The 11092-nt window shown below is 39.4% G+C and overlaps 1 protein-coding gene across 9 annotated transcripts in view; it reads left to right on the plus strand.

Annotated features, from left to right (window-relative positions):
- Positions 1-10724, plus strand: part of NCKAP5 (NCK associated protein 5) — a 380196-nt gene extending 369472 nt beyond the window's left edge. For all 9 annotated transcript variants that reach the window (XM_042040728.1, XM_042040726.1, XM_042040727.1 and 6 more), the window contains one exon: positions 9108-10724. In XM_042040728.1, coding sequence (XP_041896662.1) covers positions 9108-9389 — 282 coding nt within the window. In that variant the 3' untranslated portion in view covers positions 9390-10724. The remainder of the gene's footprint in view (positions 1-9107) is intronic.
- Positions 10725-11092: the final 368 nt, after the last annotated feature.

Below are 11092 nucleotides of genomic sequence, written 5' to 3' on the forward strand. Positions count from 1 at the left end.
TTAGGTTAATATCCCATCATGGAATAGGACATGAGCCAACAGTGTTTTCCAGTTGTTACAGAACCGCAGTAGAGAAACCTTGATTACTGTTCCCATGTGGTTTAGCTGCCAGGACTAATCACTAATCAGATTCAAACAACATAAAATGGAACATCCTTCATAGCATTTATTTTCTAGCTGACTTATACTACGGGCTTTTTATTGATACAACTTGCTGTACTGAAATGAACTAAAAATTGCAAGAGAGGATTTATCCTTCTACTTTAATTTGGTTTTGCAGCCTATGCCTGAAACTGTCTTGGATTTTGTGCATGTTGTGCTGCTGTCCCTGAAATACTCTGCCCTACAGCAGAGCTAAATTGTTTGCATAAATTTAGAAAGTTCATGTAAATAACTGTACTGTTATGTTGGATTTGATAGCAGATGAACTTAAAACATAGGTTTCCATCTGCAATTCATGCTTTGCTTGAATCAGAGCTGAAAACTTTGCAGCTCATAATGTCAGCTGGAGAGGTGGCAAGCACAGTCATGTAACCAGCATCATTATTTGCATCTATCCTGTCCCAGTTTCCTCTGATTACAAAGGAACTTCTCTAGTCTCATTGCACAGAGTCAGAAAACAGTACGCACATGGTTCAGGCTGCTCCAGATTTACTGGGAAGGCAGCCTGGGCTCTACCCTTTCCCCTGCTCCTCCAGGAGCACTTAGCAGTACAGAGCTGCCCAGCCCCAGCCCCTAATCCTCACTTAGGGAAGGTGCAGAGGAGGGCACATCTAGTGGGTTTCATTAGTGCCTTTCAGAGGCCAGGTGTCACAGAAGGGGAAAGAAAGGGCAGTGGGTTTTGGTTAGAATCATTTTTGGTAAAATCTCTGATATGTAGAGAGTTGATTAAACTCTGTAGTGGAAAGGGAAATGTCAGCTTCAGGCTCCTAAAATAAACTATGTTGTTTGACTGGGGTTTAAGCAAGCTAATTCAGAATTTTTTAACAATGAAGAAGTCCCTGTTTCCAAATTTTAAAATTTTGACCTCTATATTCCTGTTGAGAGCTTGGAAGAGCTTTAGTTCTGATGTGTGTGCACCATGGACATGAAGGCTCCCTCTGCAGCAGCGAGTGTTGCAGTCACACAGAGGGGAACTGATGGGTCTGGGAAGATTGTCTCTTCCCAAATTTCCTTCCTCCTCAGAGGCTAAAAATAAAAAAGCCCTATTTGCTGTGGAACTCACTCCTTTGTTTAAGCTACCTCTCTGAATCATTTTGAGGACTTGCAAGAAGGGATATTCCCTTTCCTTCCTCTGCAGGTCTCCCAGCAGAGATTCATGCTCATTGAACTCTCCCCCCAGACAGCACAGCCCTCTTAATGCATAAACATGCCAGTCTTCATAGCTAGGAGAATTATTTCCACGTGGTTTTGTCATACTGCTGATTTGCTCTTGATCCTGCCATATAATCTTGCTTCTTCGGTGGTTGGACTCGATGATCTTAAAGGTCTTTTCCAACCTAAACAGTTCTGTTATTCCATGATTCTCTTTCTATTGCTTCTGTCTTTTTATCCACAGGCCAGCTGGATGGTCACAGGCTATGAGTCTATTCCAGGACACAAAAGACAGGACTACTAGTGAGGAAGATCATTACCCACTTCCAATTACCTTTTACAATAAAATACATTACATTCTTGGAGTGCAATTCCATTTTCCCAATTCCAGTATTCCGGGTGACTGACACACAGACAGTACAGGCCAGGAACTGAGGCATCACAAGAGAGAGAGGGATAAGTCTTTGTAACTACCAAAATATATTGTCTTATTCAAAAAAGCCAAAGGTGGAAGCTGAAGACAGGTAAGAACACAGCTAATACTCAGGAGCAGAAGTCTGAGAATAGTTCAGCCATACAGAAAAAATTACTCTGATTACTGAAAATGTCTGTGAGATTATATGTTTTATGAGTACAATCCTGCATTTACCGAGTTTGAGAGGATTTTTTCACTTTAATCAAATGGGAGATGGAATCTGTCTCATTAAGAACTACATTTGGTACTGGATCTTAAAAAATATTCAAACTATACTTTTTTCCCTCCTTGATTCAGTTCTGTGTAGCTATCCCAAAAAAAAAAATCTTTCAAACCTCTAGTCTAGGATAAAATTGTAGCCCCTTTTTTGTATAAAACCCCTTCCTTATTGAAACAATCAGCCATACTTTCATCAAGGTAAGGGTAACTACTTTCATTCAGTAGGACAAACCTCTATATATTTAAATTCTGTGAGGTGAAATACAGTCTGATGAAGACTGAAACAGTGAAGTTATTTAGGACTGCATAGTTCCAGTACCACTGGCAAAATAACCCTTCATATAATTCTGCCAAAGAAGAGTATTGACCTTCAAATGGTTAAGCCAAGTTCAATAACTTTGTCACCAATCTTACCTTTCAGTATGACTTTTTTCAATCACTAGAAAATCAGAAAAATTTTGCTATTTAAGTCCCTCTACAAGTAAAGCTAAAAGGATCTCAAGAAGAGAAGTAAAGTGAATCCTATACATCTCCTGTTCATTTTCAGCCCATCAGGTTCAATTGAGTAACAGCTTCCTTTCTCACCGTGGATATTTCTTCCTTAATGCCTTGTGGTGAGCTTCTGATTGCACTAAGCATTGCTTTTAGTGGGTAGATTCCCTCTGTGAGAAGCAAAATTGGTGATTCTACCAATGTGAAGAGAATGAGGCTGTGCTTTGCTTCTGGAGAAAGTACTGGTGTTTAATTGCTTTTCTTTTTAATACATCCCCTCAACACACTTGGCTGAGCACCAGCACTGTTATCATTTTCCAAGGTATTGCCACTTAGAATTGTATTTTCTTATTCCTTTTTAAATAAACTTTGTCCATGCAGAGTTGATGCAGCCATTGGCCATTCTGAGGCACTATGAGAAAACAACCACTTTTGTGCCATTCAGTTCATACCTGAACAGAAGGCAAAAAGCCTGGGAACTCAGACCTCAACATCTTGGTTTATTAAATTATGCAGAAGTTCAAAGAGGGTTGGTATAAACCTAATCAGGTCAAACAGTCTTGTCATGTCAAGGAAATATTCATGTATGAGGATGTTAATCTTGGCATCAGAATGCTGAATGTACTGAGTCACCTCGTCATTTTATGAAAATTATGCTTTTGAAAGCATAAGGCCCAATTCACTAAACTGTCTTTTATCTCCTAAACCACACAAGAACTCAAGCTACAGACAACATAAGTCTCAACTTCCCAGCCACCTGTTCATTAGGCAATAGCTGTTTTGTCCAGATCTGCTGCTATGAGTCGTACACAGTTTGTGCTAATCTGCTTTTTTTCCTCTGAGGTAATTTAGTTACAATTCAGGATCATGAGAAATGCTTTCCTTGTGATACTAAAATATATCTGTAGATTTTTGTACTCTGAAATACAGTAGGTAAACTTTGACTATGTTGTCATTGTTGCATTAGCCATAATGCTATCAGGGGATGATACATACCTATGTATAGCTGGCTTTCCTATTAACTGCTAAACAGACCAATTAACTTAAAAATGCTTCCTAGCAATGCATTTTTTCCCAAAAAATAAACTGGCACTTATTGTTTGTCATGGAAATCTGATGGTATGTCTCTGAGAATGCCATTGTCTGCTACAGCAAAATAATTTTGGGATTTCTGCTTAAGTAGAAAAAAGAAAAATGATTCATTATTTCAAAAATTATTTTACTGTCAGTCCAGAAAATAGATGAAACTTCTGACAATGTACAGTGGAGAGCAAGGCTAATCCTATTATTTAAACTTATGCTTTAAAGAGAAAGAAGTTCAGACATCACATTTTTAGCCCAGCTGTAATGCAGTAGAGGTCACCCAGTTACAGCTTTCACCTTTGTAGTTTCCTGGATGTGGCTGTACAGCTGTTTTCACTGCTGAGCGTTACTTGTTCACTTGATGTTAAATGAGATCTGGAGATTGTTCACTTTCCACAGAGAGCCTGCATGGCATTCTGTCCTGGCTGGGTGACAGACAGCCGCCGCCTGGCAGCTCAAGCCCAGCCCTTTTCACGTGGCACCTTCTACTGCAAACTGTCATGTGACACCACAGAATTCAGTGAGAAGTCACTTCTGATTAGACCAGTACATCTCTGGTCAGAAAACTGCCCTGTATCTCCTTGCACCTGCTCCACAACAAGCTGTGAACATGTTAAAGTTGTCCCACTAAACGGGTTATGTATGAGCCTGTGTAATGCTGCAACAGCGTATCCCACTTAGACCCGGTGTGTCATATATACAAAGCAGTTACAGGACTTAGAGGATACCTAAATTGGAAATTTAAAATAAGGAATAGTGGCTCCTGGGATCAATTTTACCCTGAGCATATGCAGACAAAGTAACAAGCAATTTTTAAAAAGTAAAAATCTAGAAAATTGTTTCCCTTCACAATAAAGTTATGAGCAATAACTAAAAAAACAAAAGGGAACATACTTTTTGTCTTCTATTAGAGATCAGACCTGAAATGGAAGACCTTGAGTTATACAATTAAGTATTGATTTTGTTGATCTATATTTAATTCTCATAGCAATTTTGTTGTTTTTACCCAATAGTGTTCTGCAGTTATACTTCACTTGAAGCAATGCCCTTCTTGCTTTTGTGTTAATCTAAAAACTAAATTGCCCAATGCATGAGAGACATGAATAGAGTTCATTTTATTCTTTTTTGTAACTGATTCTGAGCCCTTTAAAGTGCTGGTTAACTAAACTTAGACAGCTGGAAAATACATTTATCCTGCAGAATGGTTCATTGCTATTTCTGGGCTCTAGCAGGACTTATAAGCATAGCCTGACCTCCAGATAATCAGAGCTTCTGTGTGTTACCACGTACAAGAAATGGCCTTGCTGCTGCTTGCCTTCCTGCACATGGGCGTGGGATCCTTTGTGCCTGTGAACCAGCCCACCCTTCCCTGCTTCTCCTTCCCACTACACCTGAGGAATCTTTGTGCCATTCAGAAGGGCTGCAGTTGTTCCTGGCCCTGGATCACACAGCTCTGAAAAGGCATTCTACCCACATGTAACCTCTCATTTTTACAGTTTGCAGAAAATGTAATTCGATGCATTAATGTAGAAATAACACCTATTTATAATGTATCAGTGTAACTGCAGGCTAGTTTTGTTTTCCTAATTTGCTGTGCTTGAAGTGACATGCCAGATTTTATTACATCACTAATGGGTTTTAGTTATTCCCTTTAGGATGTTGCCAACGAGGAAACATTATTCTGATTCATGACCCATGGGTTTATTTCAAAGTGATGTGACTCGTGATGAATGTCTGTGTATGTCAGGAAGAGTTTCTCCTCTTCTGACAGCTGGTCACTGTTCTGAGATGGTACAAGGCACCCCACATTGGGCAGCTAAGAGCCTCCAGCCATGGGAAGCTCCCCACCTACACAGTGGCGTATAACAACAAATTCTCCCCATACCCTAAGGCCATAATGGTACAGGTTTTCCATACAAAAATACACTTAGGATAAGTAAAGCAAGCTAACCATTGCTCTGCTTTAGGGTGATGGGCCAGAGCTGTTAGAGAGGCACTGTGAAAACCACAGTTCTTGTCTGCACTGAGCCTTTTTTTCTCTTTTTCTGTTACCTTTCTCTCATAGACCAAAGTCTCTGACTACATGTTTTTGTCTTTTCCCCTAATTGATATTTAGGAAAGCATATGGTATCCACACTGGAGGCAGCACTCACCTTATTCACAGAACTGTTCAGAATAGTCAGCAGCGAAGTCAACACTTCCAGGCTGAAATGGTTTTAAGCATTACTGCTGAGAAGGATCCTGTGTGAGAGCAAGCACAGGCTGTTGGTCCCATCTTAGCTCTTGTAGCAGCACTGAGCAAAATCATGGAGTCTTTCTTGCTGCTGAGGTGGTAAAACCACCTGTTCACTATGCAGAAATCACTCCTGAGGTAGGAGAGATTTGACTGGAGCCCATGACTTAGAGGTCGGGGGCTCTCTACACTTCTTACTGAATCTCACCCAGCTCTCGTGGATGTAGAACACGCCTGCCTCACGTTCCACTCTGCAGGGGCAGCGGCTCAGTCACATTAGTGTGGCTCTCAAATGCATTAATGAACTAATTACTTTAAAATACACAATGCTAACATCTTTGGGCTAACCCTTGTTCTTTGTTATAGCTCTGACTCTGCTACAGCCAATAGCAAATCTACATAAAAAACCCAAAGATACTACATAACCACATACACAGTTTATCAATCAAATTCTAACAATAGTTGTTTTGCTTTTGCCTTTTGATTCATCCAGCAGCTTTTGTGACTGCCATGAATAATAAGAAATGCATTATGGATGAATCTAAATAAGCACTCTTTGGCAATTTTTTACAAATTGTATCTATAGTAACTAGAGAAAAAGTTCTTAACTTGGGTTAACATTTGTTCTAGCACACACCAAGGTTAAAGAAATGACCACTGACTTTTCAGCTCTAGGAATGAACATAATTAGGTTATTGTGGGAGAAAATTATTTGTTCATTATGTGGATTCTTACATTAATATCTCTGCTTAAAGTTTTATTTTTGCTCATGAGTTTTCTTCTATGTGTTAAAGAAAGGAAAAGTTTGAGGGTTTTTTACAGAAGGATGTAACTGGGCACTAGGACACCTTAAAAAAACAACTTTGTGTCCAAAAAATATCCATAACCTTTTTCTGAGTTGATTGTTTTAGTAAAAAATTTTGCTATTCCTATTAGAATTAGTTTTCCCTTTAAGCCTTGATGTACTGTACAGTAGATGTACTGTTCACTACCCAGTATCTTTTTGCCAGCAGGTCTCACTGATGGGCTTCAGTTCACTTCAATTTCACCTGATTCAATGTTTTTGCTTAAAATGTGTAGAGTACTTTTATTCCCTGCCGTTTCTCTAATGTACTCTATAAAATAAATGAGACTCTAGGGTGTGATTAAAGTAGGATTGTAGCCTAGGTTGTGCTTGAAAGGCATAAAAAATTATTGATACTGCATATATGCAGAATATACCAATGCATTCAGTCTGGTCCATTCTGTGGTGTAAATCCATCCTTCAGTAGGATAGCCAAAATCCTTCTCTGATGTGATGCTTCATCCAAACTGCTCAGTCCTGCAAATTCTCCAGGAGACAGTGCTCCCTCTGCCCAGGAGTTGAAATTGGCTCCATTTGAATCAATAAGAGTTTTATCACAGGCCTTACTAACTCCAGTATTGAGTCGCACAGTCCCAAGTCTGTGCTAAGTAGTCACATTCAATTTATCTAAAGAAAAGCTGTGAAGTGGGAAAATTACAGACAAAGAAACATCATTTAGTCTGTCATATAATAAAATATTTTAGGTTTAGCACTCCAAAACGCAAAAAGTGCCAACATGTGTTATTGATGCCATGGCTGAGAATTTTCTCATCTGGCCTATAGAGAAGTGAAACAACTCTTTTAGTATTTTAAATGAGGGCAAAGGGAAGAACGTTTCAAGATGAAAATGTGAAAAATCTCTTTTGTAGGGTCCTAAATTTGTGTTCGCTCCCATTACCAAGGGTTATATTCCTCTTGCTCAGAAAACATTTTAATTACAGATATTGAAGACCTTAGTTTTAACTGTCATCCAAAATTAGAATCCAACACAACGTTCCCTAGAACCTTTTAGACTCAAGATTAATTAAGGCACCAAACAGGAAATGTTCATTTACTAAGACTTTAGGATCTCCTGTTGCTTTGCTCAAGTTTGTTTGAAACATTTTCCAAAAATAGTAATCTAATTATGCATTGTCAGTTTATGAAATGTGACAAGATCGGAGCAAAACCAGTCATTGGACTGGCATTTCAGTTTTTATCTAACTAGCCATCAAAACAAGCAATCAAACTATGTAAAAATTTATCTTCCTTTTGCCAAAGATTTCCAAGGAAAAGCAGCACAGCATGCACAACATTAGACTGACTTGAAGCTTGAATTCTTCAGAAAGTTCTAAGGACCCTTTACAGCTGCACATGTAATGACCCACAGCATCCACACATCTGCCCAAGCTATATCTTGAGTGTGCTTAAAATGCCATCTCATTTTCTAGCTAAACATAAATATTGATGCCTTGGATTTACAGTAATTTACTGATTCTGTCTTTGCCATCTGACGGCGGTACCAAAAATGAGGAATTGCTTTGCACTCTGATGGCATATCTCAGAATCCTTGAATCTTATCTGTCCAGGAGGTTATTGAATGTTGATTGTAAAACATTGAATGCTGTCCCGTATTTCTCTGGTAATATGATCTGTAAGAGGAGTTAGTTACTCAGATTTTGAAACACTCTGTATATGAACAGCAGGTCATTTTTATTGAGCTGCTCCCTACACAGCTCCCTAATGATTCCTTGGTCAGATCTCTGATTGAAAATACCAGTAGCTCACAAAGGGATAAAATTACTCTGGTACAATCCTACTGTGTGTTTTTAATATAATGTGCTAATACATCGTCCAGTGTTCCCACAGAATTACACCACTTCTCCAAGAAGGCCTGGCCAATATCTGATTGATTCTGGTCTGTGGGGAACGGCCCAGTTCAGTGTAATTTCCTGTCTTGTTGCTTTCTTGTCTATTAGAGAGGGTTTGGGTTTGTGGAAATCAATAGGCTTATACCTGCAAAATGTGAGGTTATTCCCTAGCAAGTTTCATTTGCATCCTTAATTTACAGAAAATGCTGTTTACTCCTCTGTGCTTTTTATTTTTAAAGTGTACTTAAACAAATACCTGTTTAAACATACCCCCCAAAGTATTCATAGAGGAGAGGATGTCAGTTACCGTGAAGATGCTGGAGATGTTTAACACGTGCATGGCCAGGGTCTCCTACTTAGGATGTTAATAGCACTTGAGTGTTACATAAATGGAGCTTTATTTGTCTCAGCAGAATCATTAAAGTTATGATTTATCCTAAAATGGACACTAATGTTCTATTCAATCATAACAGTTACTTAAGCATCTAACAATCTATTTCCTTTCACCCTATGAACTTTGGAAAGATGGTAATTAATGGTGTGCAATGGGATAACTTTTTAAGGAATATGCTTCTAATATTTCCCTCATTTTTACAGAAGTTGAAGCAAACTGAAGAAACAAAAGAAGATTCCCAGAATAGAGTATCTAAAATTTCCCTGGAGTCTCTCAATAAATTTAACAGCAATAATGTACTTTCATTAGAAAAAGAGAAGAACTGTCTGAACAAGGTTGAAGGACAAAAGGAAGAAAATGGAAAGAAAGAAGCAGCTTCCTTGAATAGCTCAGGTCGGCAGGATGTGGACAATTTGGAATCCTTGAGTGATTCCCTGTACGACAGCTTCTCCTCTTGCACCAGCCAAGGCTCCAATGACGTTTAGGGACTCTTCCCAGTGGACTGCAGCGCGGAATGGAGCTGGAGGCGAGCGTGGAGTGAAGGGGGAGAGGAGACTGTGCTTGAAAATTCCCCCTCGGGCTTGCTGTGCTCACATCAGGGTGTTCCGACCTCCCAGCACTCAGCAATAAGGCAGGACAGCATCATGGTGCTGTGTGGGACTCAACACCCAACACAACGAATACACAGAATAAAGTCTTAATTTTGCACTTTTGTGAATATTTGTACAGTTGTAAATACCTTGGGAAAATATATTTGTAGGGATACATGACAGCAATAAATATTAAATCGGTGCTATGCTCCTGTAATGGCAGATTACTAACTTAAAGAAATTGGTGTTAATATTAACAAAAAAAGCTAGTAGATTTTTTTAAAAAGAGTTATAATTGTTCTAGTCTTAAAACTGTATGTAGAAACACTGCATTGCCATAATCCTGAGCCTGCCAGATTGTCTCTAATAAACTTCCATGGACTCCCTTTAAGAAAACATACTTTATTTTTTACTTTTAGTGCAATTCCATAAAGGTATTCTAGGGAAACATGCATTTCACTTATTACAACTTCACAACAGGTGTCTTATTTCAAAAGGGTTTTGACTTTTGACATGGCAAGAAAATGAATAGATTAAAAGGCCTGATACTGCTGGCATTGGCTTCATCAATCATGCACATAACTGTTTGAAAGATCAGGGTCAAAGCAATTCACTGCTGACACAAACAGGAGTCTTGTAGGAATGAGAACCACATAAACTGCCCTGTACTTCTGACTGCAACATGGCTTTTCAACTTCCACCTCCTCTGTACTCATTTCCCATCAAATTATGAATGTACCATCCTGTGTTATCTTTTCTGGTCTCTGTTGCATCTTAAGTGAATTCTAAACACTAAAATTATTTTTTAAAAAACAAAACAACTCCTGTTTGTGACACACTAAGATGTTGGTGCTAACCAGTACTAGTTCAGACATATCTTGGAGCAGGGGGATTGGCCTGTATTGGGTGTTTTTGGTTTTTTTCTACAAAGGTTGTTTATATGTAAGGGAAAGTCTATTTCAAAGGTTCTGTGTATTTTTTCTAGATGTGAAGTATTTATAACTGCTTTTTGTACAGCAATTGTAAACTAGATATATTTGGGGTATTTCTAGACTCTACAGTTTCTTTAGCACATGCTTGTTAATCTTTGAAATATTGTATGATCAGTGTTAATATTTTGTGCAATTTGTTATATTTTAAGTAATTTCTGCTGTAAACTTGCGTCGTCTTTTTCAACTTTTAAGAAATTTTCATTGAAACACCTTTCATAAATAAAAATTCTCTTGCCTACCTGTGCCTGCGGAGGGGTTTTGGGAAGGGGGTGCTGTGACAGCTTGGGCGTGCAGGTCTGGGATCAGGGGATACCCACCGAGCCGCCCGCGCTCCGGGACAGCGCACGGGCAGGCAGCGTTCGGGGAATTCCTGACACGGGGCTTTTAAACAGAGATTTAATCTTAATTAACTCCTCCTTGCAGTAGAGCTGTGAAACGATCCCTGGAAAATAACGTGGTTATCAGGAGAGGAGGCGAACCACAGAGACGGTCCCAGCAGGGACGACGTGGGCGCAGCGCCCTGGGCTGCCCCTGCCCTTCCCTCCCCACGGGCGGGCGCTGCCCAGCCCCCGACAGCTCCTCGCCGCTCCCGCCGCCTCATCCCAC

The sequence above is a fragment of the Corvus kubaryi genome, unplaced genomic scaffold (assembly GCF_017639235.1).
Source record: "Corvus kubaryi isolate FWS band 111438036 unplaced genomic scaffold, C.kubaryi_AGA036_p1.0 37396, whole genome shotgun sequence".
Taxonomy (NCBI): domain Eukaryota; kingdom Metazoa; phylum Chordata; class Aves; order Passeriformes; family Corvidae; genus Corvus; species Corvus kubaryi.